This window comes from Columba livia, chromosome 9 (genome assembly GCF_036013475.1).
Source record: "Columba livia isolate bColLiv1 breed racing homer chromosome 9, bColLiv1.pat.W.v2, whole genome shotgun sequence".
NCBI classification, from domain to species: Eukaryota; Metazoa; Chordata; class Aves; order Columbiformes; family Columbidae; genus Columba; species Columba livia.
Window position 1 is genome coordinate 4,998,465 of NC_088610.1, and position 20,968 is coordinate 5,019,432.

The 20,968-nt window shown below is 53.4% G+C and overlaps 1 protein-coding gene across 4 annotated transcripts in view; it reads right to left on the reverse strand.

Moving 5' to 3' along the window:
- Nucleotides 1-53: 53 nt before the first annotated feature.
- Nucleotides 54-20,968, reverse strand: part of DIS3L2 (DIS3 like 3'-5' exoribonuclease 2) — a 190,669-nt gene continuing 169,754 nt past the window's right edge. For 3 of the 4 annotated variants that reach the window (XM_065072824.1, XM_065072825.1, XM_065072826.1), the window contains 7 exons: nucleotides 10,544-10,727; nucleotides 9,271-9,357; nucleotides 4,744-4,891; nucleotides 4,395-4,525; nucleotides 4,068-4,172; nucleotides 3,315-3,416; nucleotides 54-585 (listed from right to left, as the gene is read on the reverse strand). In XM_065072824.1, the coding sequence (XP_064928896.1) occupies nucleotides 487-585; nucleotides 3,315-3,416; nucleotides 4,068-4,172; nucleotides 4,395-4,525; nucleotides 4,744-4,891; nucleotides 9,271-9,357; nucleotides 10,544-10,727 (856 nt within the window). In that variant the 3' untranslated portion in view covers nucleotides 54-486. Of the gene's footprint in view, nucleotides 1,120-3,314; nucleotides 3,417-4,067; nucleotides 4,173-4,394; nucleotides 4,526-4,743; nucleotides 4,892-9,270; nucleotides 9,358-10,543; nucleotides 10,728-20,968 lie in introns of all 4 variants that reach the window. The other variant, XM_065072823.1, reaches the window with a different exon arrangement.

The following is a 20,968-nucleotide window of genomic DNA, read 5'->3' on the forward strand; positions in this document are numbered from 1 at the left end:
CCAACGGGAAGAATGCAGAGGAGACAAAATAAAACCTGCACGAGATCCCCACGTGACTGCTGGCCCAGCTTTTATTACATGACACACAACCCAGCAAAGCAACCCTCCTGCATGGCCCCACGGCTGCATCCCACTGCATCTCAACCAGGATGGTGGAGTCAGCTTCTCTCCAGTCCTGGGGACACGCATCCCCGCTCGGCCCTCACCATGGGCACCTGAGGTGGCTGGGGACGGACACCACTGCGTTAAAAAAAAGGCAAGCCTCAAATTAAAAATATCTGAGAGTAGAAATTCTCTGCCTGGGGCAAAACTCTGAGCCCCACTCCCAGACGCAGTTAAAATCCAAACCAAAAATCAAACAGCTTCTCTTTTAAAACTCCCAACCCCAAACTCCTCGTGGGTTCCCTCTGTCCCCGGTGGGTGCTGGTGCAGGGCCTGGGAGGTGAGCGAAGGTTGGCAGCGGGGAGCACACGCAGCCTGGGGTGCTCACTTCTCCAAGCTCGGTCTCTTGAGCAGGGCGCTGTACTTGAGCGGGGCGCCGTCCGACGTCAGCACGACCTCCACCAGCGTGAAAATGGTGATCACCTTCAGTGATGGAGGGAAAGACAGACAGAAGAAGAGGTTTTCAGGTGGCTTGGCATCAGACCAGGTTTCGCTTAGAGCCATGCTGGCACCCATTGGGAGGTGGGGAACGGGGCACGAAGGCTGCAGACAGCTCTGCTGGCGTCCAGGGTGCTCCCAGGGCTGGGGCTGGATGCAGCATCTTCAAGGGCAGCACCGCTGTCCTGCAAAGCCAGCCAGGGATCCCAAACTGACCTAAATAAGCCCCCCAGAACATCCTCACTTATTTCACCAGATCAGAGCCTGGTCTTGTTCTCTGCACAATCCAGGAAGGTGTGTGGGTGACTGTGCCCTTGGCATTGGGTCCCGACCTCCCCTAAAACCTGCCCAAGTCTCCCTTCTCCAGCTGCAGAATGCACATCATCCCTTAATGAAGCAGCTTGGTCAAGTGCCAGCAGCGAACTGCAGTGAGGAAGGTTTTCCACATGATGCTGAGCATTTTGTTAGCATCCTGCAAGGAGGGAACAACCTCCCCATGCCCACACAGCTAGAGGAGACCTGGGAAGGAAGCACAACAGATGAGACAAGTGCAAGGGAATAAAGACCCCAGAAAATCAATCAACCGCCACCTCCCCACTCCTCTGACTCCATCTCTCTGTGCAGTCACGCAGGTTAGAAGCACAAAGCATCTACTAGGTCTGTCCATGAGGGGCACAGTTAACGGGCTGGCTGGGACACAGGAAGGGGCTGCCCCGGGATCATGGTCGGGCATTTGGGGGCTTCACTTGCTGGAGCCCATCCCCAAACCCTGCGTTACAGCAGGGCTGGACAGGGCCATCTGCTTGGGGCTGGCCTGCAGAACCGGGCACAGAGCCACCGGCATAACCTTGTCAAACGCTTCCCAGCTCATCCGGCGCCAGTCACTCCAGATTAATCATTCAGAGAAGGAGAATCTCATTGAGACTTAAACATACCAAAGCAGCAACAAGGAGCAAACCACAGGGAAATCCTTTTGCAGACAGCTGCCCAGGTAGCTGCTGGCTGTCTAGCACCAGTCCCCTGCACAGCTGGTAGGAACGCATGGGGCAGTGGCCATGGGGCAGCACCCCACGTCTGGAGGGGTCCAATAGGGATTATCAGGGCTCTCCCTTAGCAATCCTGCCTCATCCCTTTGCTGAATCACTGCAGAACAGCATGATCTTGCATCAGATCACTCACTTCCTAGAACCACTTCATACTCAAGCCCTGAGTAATGCCCACTGAGGCCCCGGCTGTCTCCTGGAGCTGAGGGAGGAATTGGGGCAATACCTCCTGTCCGTGGCAGGGCCGGCCAGCCCAGACCCCCGCACAACTCCCTGCAGCCAGCCCGCCCCGAGTTCCTGCTGCCTGGGGGTCTGGGCCAAATTGGGAAGCAGAGGCCAAGCGCCAGGGCCAGGCGGGGTGCAGGGGGGGCTCAGTGCCACAGGGTGTCCAGGTGACATCCGCCACGGTTCACCATGGCTCCCATGGGAGCCGGCTCATCCCGAGGCTGGAGATTTATCGACTCAGGGATCTGCTGGCTTGGAGGACAGCTCAGAGCCTGCTCCCAGGGGAGGGCTCCGGTGTTTTCTTAGGAGGTGTGGAGGGTTCATGGAAGAGTTTCCTCTGTTGCTGAGTATTTGCTTAACCAAAATGGGCCCTGCTCATGCTGGGGCATCATTTTTCATACAGGTCCCTGCTAGGGTGTAAGTGATACCCGCTTCTGTAAGAAAGGAGGAACTGAGGCCACTGTGGGCCGTGTCCAGGGAGCTTCTCTGAGCCAAGCTGAGAAAGAAAAGCTCAGCTTCAAAGGCAGGGAGGGAGGGCTGCAGAAACACCTGCAGCAGTCGGCTCTGGCTGCAACATCTCCCCTGGGAAGGAGAGGACTTCCCAGGACAAGCATCACACCAGGTCAGCCCGGCCCTGCATCAGGAGTAGTTTTCATCCAGCCCTAGGTGGACAAGCATGGGTTGTGCTGGGCTTGGTTGGAAATGAGATTGGAGTGCAGAGCCCTCGGAGTGGAGCAGGTTGGAATCCAGCCCTCCCATCCCCGCCCAGGCAGCAGGCAGGGATCACCGCAGTCAACACAGCTGTGATTTTATAGCGACGCCAGACAGAAGTTGGCAAAGAAGCACCACTTAATCAAGCCAGACAAATGCAATTGCTCCCTTTGATTGAGTTACCAAGTTAATAGATGACAGGGACACAAGAGAAAGATTTCTAGTTGCTGTTAAACCATTTGACACTGCATCTCACAAAGTCTGACTTAAAAAATTCCTCCTAATTGGGTCTCAACTCTGTCATGGGGATGGAAACCTGAAGTAATGGCTGTGCCAGGGAGGGGGCAAGGAATGCCAGGATGGGGTAAGGTTCTCAGTGGGAGGTGCCTTGGGCCTGATCTTACTTAACATCTTAATTGATGATCTGGAAGAAGGAAGTAAGCAGCATGTTAATTCAGTTCCTGAAGGAAACTGAATTGGGAGGCAGGGCAGAGTCTGAAGGCCGTGGAGGAGTCAGAGGCAAGGGCAGCGACAGGATGGAGAGGGCCTGGATGGGCGAGGAGGCTGAGGCTCAGGCCGGGCTCGCTGGGGAGCGGACACAGAGGGACTGCAGCACCCAACAGCCTGTGAGCCAGTCCCAGACCCGTCCCTGCGGAGACCTCAGGATCCACACGTACACAGCTTCCACGCCAGCCCTGTGGTGTTGGGAGCCTGTCCCATGCCAGGGTGTCTTACCTGGGGCACAGCTTCCTGCTCCGGCTTCTCCGGCTCCCACATCAGCGTCAGCTCTGGCTTCCTCCCCACCTTCTGGAAGTGGAAGCCCAGCAAGGGCAATGCCTGTGGGCAGGGAGAGTGTTGGGAACAGCCCATGGTCCTGACAACATCCCCCTGCTCAGCTCTCCCCCTCCACTTCACCTGTGGATGGGGATGATGCTGCTCCTGCCCAGCACGCTGCCTCCGCAGCTCTTTAACAACCAGGATGCAGCAGCCTGTAAGCCTGAGCCTAGCACGTAAATCAGGGGCTGCTGCGATACACAAACAGCCCATATATCACACTATATGTCCTGTTTAAAGATGTCATTGCCAGCCATATAACCAGGTTATTAAGAGAAGATGCTGTCACTAACTGCAGGTGCTGGCCTACAGTGCTGCTGTCACAGCCCCAGATATACCGTCTGATTAAACGAAATGAAAACCAGCCTCTCTCCCTTCCCTTGCTTCAGCTCCTTGTTGCCTTCTGTCCCCCTGAGTCTGCCTTTATTCCCTTTTAACTAGACTAGATCCGCCCCAGTACACAGCAGGGAGAGAAGCCGGTCCTCAGAGACTGGGCTGCTCCAGACCCCCCAGCCCCTTGTACCTGCTTGGGGCCGAGGGGAAACCCCAGCAAGGCTCTGGAGCAGCTCCGCCAGCTGCAGGGCTGGCGCAGAAGGGCACCAGGCAGCCCTCTCTGGTGAGGCGGTGTTGGCACTTTCAGTGGGAGGTACTTACATTGCAGTAGACGCGCTTCTGGACTCCAAATTTCAGTACCAGGACATCAAAGGCCTCATTCAGGACACCCATCACCATGGCCTCTGACTCCAGAGGACCGCACTCCTGCAAAGAGAGAGAGCTGTCATCACACTAGTGTCCCCCATCCAGCCATCCCCAAGGGGAGCCAATGTCACCAGGTCCTGGAGCTCTGGTGGTGACAGTCACTCGGTGTGTCCCCTCTCTGCTTTCCCACTGGCCATGCAGCCCTCTGCCTGGTGGCATCTAGGCTGAGGCCTCATGGGGAAATCCAGAGATGCCTCAGGGGAAGATAGTCTTGGCTCTCACCCTGACGAAGACGGCGAAGAAGAGGTCAGCGCTGAGCTCCTGCACCCTCTTGGAAGCCATCTTCCTGTCATTGCAGTGGTCTGCCTGTTTCTGGATGGCCTCTTTCTTCATCTTGATCGGGGAGCTGGCACCTGGGAAAGGGACATGTGACAATGATGTGCCTATGCTACCTCCTGCTCCACAGCCAGCCCCTGGCAGCCCCCACCCAGGTGCCCAGCTCCATGTCCCTGCTAGCTGAGGGCACCCACATGCCACAGAGCTGGCCCATGGGATGCAGCCCCCAAGCACCAGCACACGTGTCAGGCAAGGCAGGGACTGGGGAGCCACCCCCTGCCCTCGCAGCACCCACCGAGCGAGGCGGAGAGGAGTCGGTGCACGATGATGTCTGCGTAGCGGCGGATGGGTGAGGTGAAGTGGGTGTAAAAGGGCACGTTCAGGGCGTAATGGCGAAAGAGGGTCTCGTCCTTCAGGACGCCAGTGCAGAAGTAGAGAGCCATCTGGAAGGGGTGAGAAGAGAGGGAAAGGGGTGAGCGAGGATGGTGGCAGGACCTTGCACGAGGCTGGAGGGGTCTGTGTCTGCGAGGCAGAGTTCCAACAGGCAATGGCCCTTCACCTGCTGCTCCGTTTGGGCTGTGCAGGGACAAGGCGGGTGCTGCAGGAACCAGAGCACAGACAATGGGGAAAAAGCCGCTGCAGGGAGCTGCTGACTCCGGCTGGCCCCATGGCTTGCACCAGCTTTCACATCACACATGGGTTTAAGCAGCCTCCTGCTTCTGCTCAGGATTCAGGGCTCATTTGCCATCCCCCTGTTGTCAAGGGGAAGGAGAGCCTGAACTGTCCTGTCCTGCCACAGATGCTCTGGCTCCAAACACCCATTGCACCTGCTGGGAGAGCACTGGGGGCTGGGAGGAGGAGCTGGGATGAAGGGGTCCTCGTTCCCCGCTGTGACCCCCGCTGCTCCGTCCCACCACGACAGCTGGGAAGCTGAGTAGCTGGGCTGCCTGGCTAAAGCAACACCGGGGCTGCCATGGCCCCACAGCCTCTTCAGCGGGAACCTCTCCCGGCTGTGCTGTCCCTGTTATCCCACATGTTACAGCTTTTATTTTTACATCTGTGAAACACCAGCCCTCAGGGCTGGGAAAACAAGAGTCCGGAGCCCAGGCAGGGAGGGGAGGCTGTGCGGGTCAGGGGGGTTGTGGTGGGGTCACAGCACAGTGGCGATTGAATGAACCCGCTTAACAATAAGAGCAAGTGATTGAAAGAAAACAGGAGTAGCCAGCTCTGATTACAGAGCCGTCCTGGGATCCACGGTTTAGGCAGCTGTATCCTCCGCTCTCCAGCCCAGTGGCACAGCCAGCTCCTGCTGAGCAGCAATGCACTGATCCGGGCAAGTAAATAGAGCAGGTTAAAAAAAGCAGCATCGGTCCCAGCCTTATTATGAGACCCAAGAGCTGGGATAGGAGCTGTGGCAGCTGCCAATTTCCACAACCCAGAATTAAATTGTTTCTGATGGACTCCGTGAAGCACGGTCTCCACTCAATTAGCTCGGCTCCCACCGAACGAGGCTCTGCGCGGTTGGGCGGGGAGAGACGCTGAGGGCTGGAGCCTGCTGCAGAAGATGAGTGCCCTTGTGCAGACAGACAGCATGAAATTACAGGGGTTACAGCACCTATGCCAGGCTCCTGGGCAGAGGAGGGGAAGGTCTCCACAGTGCCAGGCAGGCAGAGAGCAGAACGTACCCATTTGACGGCACAGGTCAAAAATCCTTGCTGTGAGAAAGCCACCGGGAAAGGCTCATCCTTAAGTTAGAAAAGCTGCTGCAGGTCCTGCGCTGCTTGCTGGGGCAGTTCTTCCTGATGGATGTGCTGGCCAAACCCAGCTGCTGCTGTGTCCAGCACCATTTTTGACACTCTGTTGGCAGCTCATGACCCTCGCTGAGGTTGACATCAGCCTGGGTAGCACAGCAAATGTACTGTCTGGGCTGTGGTAAGGTTATACACTGGAGGGAACCCACTCTAACACGTATCTGATACCTGTCTTTGCCACCATGACAGCGCTACCCAGGGACATTGGCATAAAGCAGACGTTTTCTCGTTAACAGATTTGACTCACAAGTGGTCTCCAATCTCCAGGGTTTGCTGCAATCCCCAGAGGACTGCGAGGAGCCTGGAAATAAATCAGCCCCAGTCAACCAGGGGCAGCTTTGTTCTCACGGACAGATTAAATCCCCGAGTGACTGAGCCCCTGAAAAATGATATGTCGCTGCTCCTTCATCTGTTACGAGGCTCCTGGCACGGCAATCCAGGCACTCCTTCAGACACACGTGTTACCAGTTGCTTCCCATCTCTCTCCTCCAAGAGGCTGATGTCTTGATGAAGAAAAGATAGAAGATGTAAGCTTGGCGTGACCATGGGATTTCTGTGGGCATCTCGTTTTGGCTGATTTAACAGCAGCCTTGTCCCTGAAACACCAGCTTTATCACCAGGAGCTGAGATGTGTGCAGGGATAGGGGTGACTCCTCCGTGCCCCGGGCTCACGGTCCCCACGCCATCTGTCAGAGCGGTGGCCCAGCCCTCGGCACCGGCACAGGCCCTGCCTGGCTGTGCTTTGCAGCTGCCAGCACTCAGATCTGTCCTCTCCCCGGGGAGGGACCGTGGTGTCTGGGGACATGGGCAGGACGGGGCTGATTCTCCCATCTGCTGGTGGCAAACAGCAAAATATCCTCCTCGCAGGGAAAGCTCCTTCCACTCAGTGGCTGTCTGCCCATTCCGAGGGGCTCTGACATGGCTCTGCACTACCTGTGCTTTGCAGGAACAACGGCAGGAATCTGAACTGCTCAGGATTTTGGGGAACTCTTGAGTCCACCCTGCAGTGAGTGTGGTCAGGGACCAGAGACCACAGAGAGTCCCCACACCGCCGTGGTCCTTCTTTATGGACTGGAGGTCATATGGATCCAGCGTCGCAAGCACATCAGGAACAGCCCTCAATACAGGAGGGGAGAGTCTTGGGCGAGTCTGAAACTCTGTTTACAAACTAAACAACAGTTCAGCAAATGGCAACTGCATAAGCTCACCCCAGGATCAAGACAGATTTCTGCTGCTTCTGGCTCATGCACCACTTCCGAGAATGAGAGCACCCCACCATGTGTGGCAGTGCCATCTTGCCATGGAACACCAGCACACGGGAACGCTGCTCAGCACCCAGAGCCAGGCTGCTCTGCAGGGCTGGTGGGCTCAGCTGTAAACTGTGAGTGTGCCAGGCAGCAGGACTGCCAGGCGCAAGCGGACTGCACAGCACACCTGAACACATGGGCACCTTGGTCTTCTGACCACAAAATGAATTGAGTTCCTGCCAAAATCACATCTCATGGAATATCTCCTTTAAGAGTTCCTCTTTCTTCTCCCCCAAACTCTTGGTCTGGTATCTACTCTGCAGAAGACTTCATCCCCAAAATCCTGATGCCTCTTTCACATACAGATCTAACATGTATTCACAGGGCTAAGCCATAACCAAAGCCACTGGGAGGTATCTCAAAGCGCACCCGCCACCTCTCCAACCACAGCCTCGGGAGACCAAAGAGGCAAAATCTCAGCAGGTCAGTGGGTCCCAAAAAGCTCATCTCCTCCTTCGTGCCGCTGCAGAACCAATCTGCCTTCTCCTTGCTCATCCCTCCTGGCCCACATCCAGGCTTGCTCCAAGTGCTGGTGCTGGCAAAGCCCAGGCTTGTGCCACGGTCAGCAGGACCACAGAGGGACCCCAGGGAATGCATGTCGCCAGTGAAGTCACCTGTTAGCACCTTCCACCAGAAAAGGAAGATGTGACAGAAGGGACCAGGACAAGCCAAAGCAGGACAGGTGACCTGGGACAACACAGCCTGCTCCAGAGGACACTTCTTGCACTTTACAAAGCAGCACTCCTGAGTTGGACACATACATGAGGGGGTGACTTACTGAACGGCTTCAGTCCCCAGTCCCACTTGCAAACAAACATTAAGTCACTGAAGTACAGAAAGACTTCAGGCAACTGCTAATGAGTAAATGGAGCAAATCAGCTAATTAGAAGAGTGACAGTCAAATGAGTGATGTTGGGAAGATGATTCATTCCTGCAGCGATAAGCAGGTCGCAGCAGAGAGACCATTTTGGGAACGTGTTCCTTCTCCCTGTGGGGTAGGGCTTCCCTCGGAAGATGCTGTGCTATGGAAACATGGAAAGGCAGATGCTTCACAAAAACTATTTTTAATGGTGGTAAGCACCCAAAAGTGTCCTGAGCTGCAGATGCACCAAACACGACAATCAGTGTGAGCAGCACAAGCCTCCTTCACAGAGACCTTCAGGGGAGGTCTCTTGGTCTGGAGGGAGACCAAAGGGTTTCTAGAGCTTTCCCACTAAGTGCACATAGCTGGGGACCAGACTGTGCTTATGGACAGTCCCACACCCCTACATCATCCTCACTCTTGATTCCTTCTTTGGATCAGTTTGGACACTATGATATGAGGAAATGGCACAAAGCTGAACTATGGAGCCCACCACCAGCTCTTGACGGAGCAGGATAGGTTTTCTGGAAGTCTGCTAAGATCCCACATGCAACTTCAAGGGTGAAGCATCCCAACCAGTAATAGCAGGGACACTGCGGGGGCTGAGGAGAGGCTCAGCCTGACTCTGCCATCCTGTGAAGTTCTGCTGCCCAAGAGACAGCCCCACTGCCAGGAGGCACCAGGGGAAGCTGGTGATAGCCCCATACCACCGTGCTCAGTGTCCAGGGACTCTCCCTCTACATAACGACGAGCTACAGTAAAGCAGAAGGGCTGAGGGTTGAAGATGGAGCCACGCAGACAGGTAGAACCAGACATGTCTGACAGCACAGTGCTATTCTCACCTGCATGGGCCTGGAGAACATGTTGGTCAGCACTTCTTTCCTGGCTTCGGAGTATTTGTCAGCACCAAATGTTTCATTTAAGCTTTTCTGGAGGAGAAAAGAGATACAACATTCAGTGCTGGCAGGCTGTGGTGGCAGCGGGAGCCAGGCAGACCTTAGTGGGGCAAACAACAGCTTGCCAGAGCCAAATTCCTCCATTCTCTGCAAATTCCCCCATAAGCCAAAAAGTGCACATGAAATTGGGCTTTGCTCTGGTCCCACCAACCCTGACAGGACCGCACACACAGTCCTGAGTGCTGACCCACCTCTCAGGGTCAACAGCAAGGAGCACCTGGGGCACGGGGATCGCTGGCTCCATCCACAGATGTGTGAGAGCATCCGTAACCCCTCTCCTGATCTCCTGACCTCTGCCTGGCTCCCATCCTGCTACTGAGAGCTTTGGCACGCGGACTAATGGGACTCTGGGGAAACGTGGATACAGGGGGTCACTGCCTGGGGCTTGTGGTGAGGAATGGCTGGAGGGTTCAAAGTGCAGGAGAGGAGCTGAGTGCGCAGCCCCATGTCTGCTGACGTAGCCTCGGCGCAGCCAGCGAGCAGGGAACATGGGCCCAGCCGACGGAGGGGCGAGCGGGAGGGCAGCGGGGATGGGATTAACAGAGGATTATCTGCAGTCCGGTTGCAGCGAGTAAAGAAAATCCTGGAACCTGCGCTGTGCTGTTCAGCTGGAGTTCAGCCTCAGGACACGCTCAGCGGAGGATCAGTCAGATACCTCCCGTGCTGGCTACGTCTGACCTTTCCCAGCACCGCTCTCCAGTCCTTCCCAGTCACCCCACTCCCCACCCTGAGACCTTCGGCAGCCCAGACAGAAACACCCCCTTGCAGAGCTGCTTCTCCTGCAGTACAGAGCAAATGTCCTGCACAGGACCTGCCGAGAAGGCAGAGAACAGGCACGCGGGTGTCCCAGCGAGTGCCCCAGCTCTGAAACATCCTTCCCATTGCAGAGAGGGCAGCACTGGGGTCACCTGCAAGGTGTCCCTCATACTGCTCTAAGCTCTGTGCACAACCCAAGCTGCCTGTGACAGGCTGGGCCACCCCTGCCCAGTGCTGGTGGGGCCAAGAGTGAGCAAGGGAGGTGTTCTATTTTGGCACAGCTGTCAGTTCTGCTCGGGCAGAGGGGGACAGGGAACCAACCACACACTGCCGCAAACAGCCATCGCATAGCTGCCCCCACTTCTCCCCATGGCCCTGCTCCCCACCAGGCCAGTGCACTCACATGCAGGGTCCCCGCGCTGCTGAAGTCGATGTCGAGGCCGACTTGGTTGCAAAACTCCATAAGGTCTTTCAGCAGCTTGGTTTGGGGCGGGGGGTGGCGGCGAAGCAGGGCCTGCTCGGGGAAGGAGCGGTAGATCTGATGGGCCACGGCCATGTTGGCGAGTAGCATGAACTCTTCCACCAGCCTGGAGCATGAGAAAAACAACCCCAGACTCTAGTTAGAGAGAGGAGTCCCCTGGGAAGCCAAGACAGTCCATTGCGATTGGAACTAATATGACAGGGGGGGACTGTGGAGCAGCTTGTAGTTGCTGTTATAAGCAAAGATTAGATGTGAGACTGCAGCAAATCCCCCCCCAAATTCTCACTTTCCAACTGAGGTTTCCCCAGGGACTCAGCGCAAGCCGTCCTGCTGGTGCAGACAAGCAGAAGTCAGTGATAAATTGACAGCTTAAATTAGGATAAAATAATCTCCCTTTAGGTCATTTTATCTCCTGAAATGCTCGACAAGCAAAACAAATGCTGTGCGAGAGATAGCATGGAAAACAAACACACATCGCTGTCTTCCTGGGCCAGAGAAAACAGCGTCTCGCTCGCTCCCCCACCCCGAGCTCGACATGTGTGGTCAAGCCCAGCCACTGAGCCCTGCTGTTGTGTCGGGCTTCCACCCCGAGTGAGCAGCAGCATAGCTCCCGGGGCTGCCTCTGGCATCCAGGCCATGCAAGGGCTCTGAGGGCTCCTCCGTGCAACCTGCAGACTGCTGGGGACACCCCAGGCTGGCCTGAGCACCCCTCTTCCACCTCTAAATGTACATGCATTGAATGGAAACCTCCAGAGCTATACACTGCAAAGAAAAGCAATGCCAGCGCTAGAGATCATTTTTGGAGCATTTATGGGTTGTGTTACCAGCTGTAGGGCTGTGCCACAGGAGACTTGTTTAACTGGGCTTAGATAAGCAGAGAGATGTGCTTAACTGGGCTTCCTGCTATTTGCTGCGTGTATTCCCAGGGGTCCTAACTAGTGCTAATTGCAAGAAAAGATAATAGATTTACAGAAATAACCTCATCCTACGTGCAATGCCCAAGTGAGCCGTCACTGATTGCGTTGGCTCAGCCTCATCGCTCTTGCAGGTGAAGCGGCGATTTTGTATGGCTGGGGCTGGTGGTCCTGCAGCTCCGGGCCCGGCCATGGCTGGGGGCACTGGCCAGGGGAGATGTGCAGGGGGCTGTGCCCCCGGAGTGCTTGCTACAGCAGTGATGCACCCCAGTCTGGGAGCATTTGCCAAGTACTCCAAAGAGGAAGCAAATAAAGACAAGCCCAGAGGAGGAATAAGCACCTGCCGGTAATAACCAGCAGGGGAGATGTTTGTCTTTAATGTGAAGGAGCTCCCTTAATAAGAGCCTTGTGGGTTCTCCCACAGCATGCTGTGCCAAAGGCCAATACTTCAGACCCCCGGGGAGGGCAGGAGGGACACCCTCACAGACACACGTAGGAAGGTGTGGGGAGCAGCACAGCCTCACTGGGAATGAGCCACCCACCCTGTCCCCCAAAACACCTGCTGAAGGGCAGATGCTGCCAGAAAGCCAAGGGCTGGGTCAGCAGGTGGGCAATGCGCCCACAGAGTGGGAGAAGGGTCTGTTCACCTGTTCACTGTCCCAACGGGAGACTTCCAAGAGGGTTGAGCCAAGCTCTTGCTGCTCCTGTGCAGCTAAGCCAGCAGATGGCAACATCGGTCCCTCTATGGCCACCTGCACTGGGGGGCTGAGGAACGGCATGGCCCAAGGGTGCTGGGCACCCCAGCCGAGCAGCACCCAGTGGTGGCAGGCAGGGAGCAGCCCCCAGCGGGTTATGGCACTGCCATCCCCATCTCCTGCCTGCAGATGGACTCACCAGCTCTCACCCAGCTGCTGTGCCTGCAGGTGGCACGTGGGGAACAGTGGCCTGAGGACACAAGTGAGGCTGTGCCAGACCACGCTCACACCTGATAAGCCCTCTCTGCCCAAGCCAGCTCAGAGCAAGGCACAGCAAACCGTGCGGGCTGTAAAAGGCAGCACCTCCCTTCCCATGGGCTTTGGTGCAAAAACGGTTCCAGCTACGCAGGTGCACAGGTGGGCACAGGCTGGCCACGGAGCTCCCTGTGCCTCCCTAGAAATGGGGCCTCTACAGAATGAGGTGCAAACCCATTTTTAAAGACAGAGCAATAAACAGCCATGAACAGCATCTCCTCTTTGTCACAAGAACAATGTGCTTATCTCATGTCCTAGAGACAACACTTGGAGTGCTCAAGCAGTCCCTACTGCTCTTGCTCCTGTTGCACACTACATTGTGAAGCTTTTACTTCCTACCTCCAGCAACACTTTGGGCTGGATGCAATTTCCACCTGACTATTAAGTTCTGTATTTTGTTTTACTGTTTTGGAGCTTGAGGCTTTTACATTTTCCTGGGGATATCCTTGTTCTGATATCACAGGTAGCTCTGAGCTGAAGGTAATAACCTGAGCACCCTCCTGCCAGGGATGCTTTTATTGCCAAATAAAAACTACCAGCACACATTTCCCACTTTGCTCTGCAAATCCCCATTCTCTCTCTCCTCAACACGTGCATACCTGCAACACCAGCCCCCAGACAGCATCCAAGACAGCCCGCACCAAGAAGAGGTACTAACATGTGGTTGGATTGATCACACAGGCAGGAGAATCTCATTAGGAAGCACTCAGCAGCTTTGCACCCATGGCAAAGCTACTCATCTTGTTCATTCACCCCAAGGCGGGGGCAGGCTTTGGGAGACACGGCTGTAGTTTGGGCTTCCAAGGAGCAGATAACGCAGATGAGGTTGTACAGGTTCCCCGGTACCCAAGGGGAAATGAAGCCCCAGGAACAGCTTTGTGTCAGCTCAGGTTAATGAACCGTGGTGGCCCAGGAAGGCTCAGTGCCCTGTGGGTTGAGGCCAGTACACCCTGCAGGGACAGAGGGCCCTTCCTAGTCCTGGATCATCTGGGGGTCACAGAGCTGCTCCCCACACGCAGCCCATTGCAGCAGCCCTGCAAGCGTGAAAGGGATGAACTGCGTGGGGCTGCTCCGTGATGACTCCTAGACAGGTTTGTTTAAACACTGGGATTTAGTCCCCAGGGAGAGAAAAGCAGCTTCCAGAAGACACAGCTGGATTAACGCAGAGCACGTGGATTTCTTGGCCAAAAAGGCTAACAGCACCCTGGCTTCTATCAGGAATTGTGTGGCCAGCAGAAGTAGAGAAGTGATCATGCCACTCCGCACTGGTGAGGCCGCACCTTGAATCCTGTGTTCAGTTTTGGGCTTCTCATCATAAGAAGGACATTGAGGTACCAGAGAGAGCGCAGAGGAGGGAATGGAGCTGGTGAGGGTCTGGAGCACAAGTGTGATAGGGAGTGACTGAGGGAAATGGGGCTGTTCAGCCAGTTCAGAGAACAGGAGCTGAGGGGAGACTATTGCGGTCTGCAACTGCCTGGAAGGAGGTTGGAGCATGGAGGGGGTTGGACTCTTCTCCCAAATAACAGGACAAGAGGAAATGGCTTCAAGTTGCGCCAGAGGAGGTTTAGATTGGATATCAGGAAAAAATTCTTCACAGAATGGGTTGTTGGCCATTGGAACAGGCTGCCCAGGGCAGTGGTGGAGTCACCATCCTTGGAGGGGTTTAAAAGGTGTTTATACAAGGTTCTTAGGAACACGGTTTAGTGCTAGAGTTAGGCTCGGTTATAGTTGGACTCAGTGATCCTGAGGGTCTCTTCCAACTGAAACGATTCTATGATTTTATGTGAGAGCCTGCTGGGGTCAGAGGGGATGCAAAGGGGCTGGCACCTGTGCCTGGAGTAAAGCCAGGTCAGCTCCTGAGCAGAGAAACAGGGTCTGTGGCTCCGGACGCAAGGAGGGAGCCAAGACCTGCAACAAACAGCTCAGCGTGCCAGTCTCACTGCACCTAAAAGGAAAATCATATTCCCAAGAGGACTCATGCTGAGACTGCGTGGGATGTTGGAGACTCAGGAGGATGACCCAGGGCTGGGACAGGTTTGGGTGTTGAGGAGCAGGAGGGCACGGCAAAGCTGCCGCCTTCCTCCTCTCCCCACGTGGCCTTTTGGTTGCACTTCTAGCTAGCATCCTCACCAGGGCTACGACTTGGCAAGCCCTACGCTGTGTTTGGGAAAAAGCAAAGGATGCTGAGGCAACAGGAGCTGAGGCTGGTTGGCAGCGGCTGGGAGCCAGACCAGTGCCCGGCACTGGTGTCACTCGGAGCTGCGCTGAAGCCCGTGCTAACTCATCGGCATGTCCAACGACAAGAGCTTTGTCTTTTTTCTTAAAACAGCATAGCTCGGAGTTTGGCTCAGTGCGGCTGGCAAATGGGAGTGCAAAGAAAAATATTTCATGGCTAAAAAAAATGGAGACACAGAGACTGGTCCATCTGAAGGCGCGCTGAGTGCATCCCATGTGAAATGCATTCTAACGCCATCGCTACAGTTTCCTCTGGATTAGTTGAGCTATCCTTGGCTCCCGGCTCCATAAAATCCCATAAACAATCTGATCTGAACTTTTGCCCTTTCTGTGCTGATGCGAGGTTCGCTCCGCTGTCCTGTGAGAGGGTGCTGCAGGAGGGAGCGTTTCCAAACCTGTTCGATGCATCATTTAACATGTGCACATGCGAGAGAGAGGAGAGGGAGGAGCGGGACGGCTTGCGAGCTCTGTAACATGCGTAAGCATCTTCTGCCGGCTCTTTCAATACCCAGATTTTGCTTATGAGTTATGGGCTTGGTGAGGGAGTTAGTGGGTGAAACTCTATAGCCTTATGCAAGAGGTCAGCCGGAGTGTACGTTTTCAAAAGCGTTCGCTTCTGATTTTGAAACATGATGGAGGCATGCTGGTTCCTAAACCCCACTGATTGCTGAGGAGATTTCAGACTCCTGAGATGCTGCTAAACCCAGAATATGGTGCTTTTCAAAGTATCTTAAATAATGGTCACAGCTCCTGTAGGCAAATAACAATCCAGCTGAAAAGGACTGATGATGGCAGCCCCGCACCTGAGATACTGGGCTGTAACTCCTCTCACAGAGCTCCTACCAGAGCCAAACACCTGTGGGACACGGGAAGAGGAGCTTGCACATTCAGACCCCGGAACTGCTTTAGTAGCAGCATTACTATTTGCTCCATAAAAGGTGAGCTAGACACTTCCCGATCTCTTGACAGCAACCTTGACAAAGTACTCACATCCTCAGCAAGTTGTTTGGTTGACGGCAAATCAAACGTTGGTTTCTCATACCACAGCTCTGCACAGCAAAGCAGGGCAAGTGAAACGCCTGTTTGGCTGCATGTCTCCATGGCAATGCAGCCAGGCTATACAGCAGCCATCAAAGTGCCCACTCTCCCTGATTAACTTGACAAATGACATTAGCTAAGCAACATTCGCTGCAAGCAAGACACAAGCAAGAGAGACTGCAAGCCAGTAAGTGCGGGAAGGAAACAGGCAGCTTGGTTAAAGCAAAGCGACACTAAAACATTGGCTGTTCCACCAGTCTACAAGCCTGTAGGTTTCAGAGCAAACAGTGGGGAGGTAGAGCTGAACAAATTGATGAGTATGGCCCTTCTCCCATGCCACCTTCTTCACCTCCATCCCTTTCTGCAAGATGTAACTGCTGAGTGTAGCACACTGGAAATGTTCTCATAGCTAAGGCACAGATTCAGAGATGCACCTGAAACACCACGCAGCTCTCCCATGGCAGGGCTTGGAAGTTTTTTTTGCTTTTGACAGGCTAGAGAAGTTGGTCCTTTCTTCACATTGTGGAAACCTGCTCCCAAGGGGACAGAGCTGAACTGTCCTGAGGTGCAGTCAGAGCCGCCTTCCAATGGTGATCTACCCAGCTGGGTGAGCTGCCGCCTGGTAAATCACAGCATACTTCCAACATCTTCAGCCAAATGCGACCAAATAATTTCTGCAAAGGTTGCCAAACTTCTTTCCCCTGCTCCATTACAAAATCCCATCTGCTCCTCTCCATCTTGTCTCCCCATCATAGCACTTGCTCCCTCCTGCACATGGAACAAGGCTTTTGCTGTTCAAACTCCTTTCTATCTCCAGGTGGGTTTTCTATACCAGTTCAGCATGGGTTTGTACTTCACCCAGCAGCAAAGGCCTTTGGTTTCTCAACCCATAGCCACGTGTCTGCCTCGGGTGTGCAGCTCCATGCTGGGTCCAAACAGGGAGAGCACAACAGAGCTTTGAAAGCATCAAGCTTGGTTTGTGTTTGAACCTAAGAGTGCCACGGCAGACTAGTGCTGAGAAAAGGAAGCCCTGGCCTCTGTGTTTGTGTCTGAGAGGGCTCTAAAGACACTGATTGATAGAAATCCCCTTGCTAAGGGCAGTACGGGGCTGAGAGCCCTCGCTCTCTGTTGGCTTGAAGAGGATTATTGCTGCAGCGCAGTCTCATAACAAACAAGAGATCTACAGCCGCCTCCTGGGAATGGGACTCTAAATCCTGCTGCATTCACCAAGAGAAAGTCACCTTCCACAAAAGCCTGCTAACAGTCCTGTGCACGTCCAACAGCAGCAGCAGCTGAAGGAAAACAGCGAAGAAACAGCACCGCAGTTCAACCAACATACCCTCTCCAAAGTCCAAAGAAGCTGGATGCGGTATGACTTTTTCGTCTTTTCTTTAAATCATGTACGTTTATTTTTGATTACAGCTCTTCCATGAAGCAAAGGAACTTGAGAGGTTTCTATAAAAGCTCTTCTAAAAGCAACATTAGCTAATCCCACATCTCCCGAGAGCGCAGCCAATGACAGAATCATGCTCTTTGGCGAGCAGCTGGACCGGCGCTTGCAATGGCTCTTTTCCATACAAAATCCTGCAAGAACGGTGTACGGTCTTCCTGGTGACACTCTGCTTACCCAACGAACAAGAACATCTTCAGCCACCCACTCCAGAATGGCACTGCTGCTTCAAGAGTTATGAAAATCAAATCCCCTTTTATCCAAAAAATTGGATCGCAGTGTTACATATGAGCCTTGCAGTGCTGGTGTGGAGCTCCCTTTGCCAACAACAGTTGCCAAAAGCCCAAGAGCCCTACCTTTTCTTTTTTTTTGACAGAAAAAGTAGTAAAAAGCAAGAACACTGGTGGTTTCTGGCTCGATGAAAGTCATTTGTGCTCCTTTCGCAGCTAGTGGTAGCCTTGAACAAAGCAGAGCTGAATAATGGAATTACTGCACTTTCTGATATTGCTCAATTAGCTCTTGGTTAAAACTGTTAACATTGAAACTTGATGAGAATACCAGCTCCGAGGCAGTTTTAGATTCATTTTTTACTAAGCTAGAATGGCTTTTCCCTCTAATGAACTCCCATTCTGGGGTATAATGAATGACCTTTTTATTAGCTATGGTGACTTCCCAGTAATAGATGCCTACAACACAAATGCATGGGAGGGTTTTCTCCATACAAATGTCACTTACTGGCCACTCTCACACCTTGAGGCTGGAAATGCCACGAGACCACTCTCTTTGCTTTATCCAAATTAACCATGGTACGGTGGAAAACCGCTTTAAGCTCTCAATACTAACGCTGGGCTACTGCAGGATTTAGCATGATTAGGAATTAATTGCTTAAAGCCTGATGTACTGGGTTTGCGCACGGGGATTTAAACCACTAGAGAAACCTCAACCATTTGCCTAAGTTCCTTTGATATTATCAACACCACTTGGCAGCCATGATACACAAAAAGAGCTGACTTATCCTGGCAGCAGGACGTCAGGGCAGGCGTCAGGACACTGGAGACGGCACGAGTGGCCACGGAGCCTCTGGCACCTCTTGGCGCTCGGCTGTACGGATGGCAAACACCTCCCGCCTTGCCTGAAGCTCCTCAACCTCACCTGTGGTTCGTATGGAAGGGATAGAGTCAACACCCACCTGTCCCACCACCCTCCATCCCGCCTTGATCCAAGTGGCAAAGGAAACATCATCAACCTGAAGAGCGAACGTTGCAGAGGACGCAGGCTCTGTGGGCTGCACCTCTTCATAAAATGTTAATATGACTGCAGTCTGCTCCTTTTCATGCAAATTGGTGACAACCTTGAGACTCCTGGCATGAAGCTGAAGTGCCCCTCTGTGCCAAAACAGCATCTTCAGCTGCTGCAGGCCACGGATGAAAGCTTAGACCTGTGCCCACATTCTGGGCCACAAAGGACACGGAGGCAAAACTTCAGCAGGCTCCCTCAGTCCCAGCATTCTACACGATTTTCTCAAGACCACCACATTTTCAAGCCTAGGGCAGAGGAATTCACCCGCAGCATCACAGACAAAGGAAGATCTCCCTCCAGTAAGAGGGTCAAGAAACCCCTTTTTCCACGGGTCCCAAAGAAGCTCGCAGAGTGCCATCTGCCCAGCGTGGTCACACCACCCCACATCCACACCACCTTAGAGCTGCCTAGAAAAATCCTCCCCACTTGTGCTGGGTGTCAGCAACAAAGTGATGGCACTGCTTGAAAACCCTCTTCTAAAACACACCCCACTCTGCCTAAACATTTATCTGAGGGGAAGCTGATGGCAGCACTGGAAAGGGTTTGCAATCCCTGTGGTTGGGAATCCTGTTCCAGTCCCTCACAGACTCATGTCAGATCCAGTTTGTCTCATATCAGATCCAGGGAATCACGGATCGACTGAGATCTCACCTCCGAGAAGGAGCTATGATGGCCAGGGCTAAGCAGTGACCGCTGATGCTCGCAACTCAATGCTGTGTTCAGCTAACAGACCTCACAGAGCAATCGCCTGGAAAGCCTGACTTCTGGGAATGCATTAGGATGCTCCCAAGCAGTGGTGCTGCCCCAGGGACAGAAGATGGACCTGAGACAGTTTTCTTCAGCCCATGGGAATTGCTGGTGGGCAGCAGAGCCAAGCTGGGTCTGGGACAGTGCATGGGAGAGGAGAGACACCCCACAAACAGCGCCTAAAGCAGGACGGGCAGCCCACATTCCTGAGACCTGCAGCCTGGCCCCACAAGCAGAGGTTATGACAAGATATATAATATTAATGTCATCCAAAGTCCAGCTAAGAGGGGAATGGAAAGAATTCCTGAAGAAATGCAGACAGCCCCTCTCCTGACGGCAAAGTCTCCGGCCCCACACATCAGGCCAGCACCGCCTGTTATCAGGCTGTGTTTCCCACCGAGAGGAGGAAGCAGGAATGAAAGGCACTTTTCCTCGCCGTTAAAAGTTTACACAAGTGATTTATGGATCAGAAAAATTAGCAGGTCCGTTGCTGAGTGCTCCATACAGCAGCATGTGTTACATGGCTGCTGACCAGAAATGCCAAGGCCCATTAGGTGGAAGCAAAGGGCAGCATGATGGAAAGTTAAAGATGCTTTTTGCCCATTTAATTAATTAGTCAGGTCTTTTTTTTTCCATCCCCTGCAGCCTTCATTAATGTAACACTGAAGTGAAGGAATATTAACAATTCAGACAACACATTAATATTAACACAACACCTGCAAAATGCAAATGTAAGTCCATTAGGTAAACAGATGATCTTAAGTCACTGAGGCAGAAATAACATTCTGACATTTCCTAGCACGAGTATCCTGCAGAGATACTGTCCATCACTTTTGCTCCATTATAAAGCCATGACCCCTTCGTACGCAGGAGCTCCTCATCTGTTCCTTGTCCCTGAAAGTATGAGAAAAACTCATATTTCCATTAAGACATTTGCCAGTTCCATATGGCAAGCACCTTACTAAAGCCATGTCATGAAGCAGAAACATCAAAAAAGGGATTTTTGAAAGGATTTTATCTCCATGCTAGCAAGGGATGGACATAAAACCTGAAGTCGATAGCTTGTAAATATTAACCTATACTTGGGATCTCTCCAGAACCTGAGTTTTCAATTACACTGGTTTAATCTGAGATAAGTTTTCAGTAAGGGAGAAACAAACAGTTAATCACCCAGAGAACTGACAGTACCACAGGGAGTCACAGACCGCTAGAACCAGCCCTCCTGCACCACATTCCCCACCAGCTGAGGAGATGCTCACACCCTGTGTGTGCTTATCCCTTCAGTCTTTGGCTTTGCTTTTAACAAGCTTATCTGGCATTGAAGGGTCGATTACTTCCAGAGCAGGAGACAAACTGATAGACAAGGGGGAAATAAAGAAGAAGGGATGAACATCCCAGACTGGAAGCACACCCTGAGGCGGCCAAAGACTGGGGAGAGCATCTGTGTACCAACCAGGAGGTGACCTGGGGACAAACAAGCAGGAGCCTGCAGAAGCTTATGAAGATGAGCATCAAAAGCTAGCAAAAAGTCTTCAAAATACCATAAGCACAGAAAGTAATCTAAATAATCCGCTAGTCAAAGGCAGTGGTGGCATGACAACCCAACATGTACCCATGTACAATAGCTTCAAAACTGGATCAGGCTGGCGTTTTC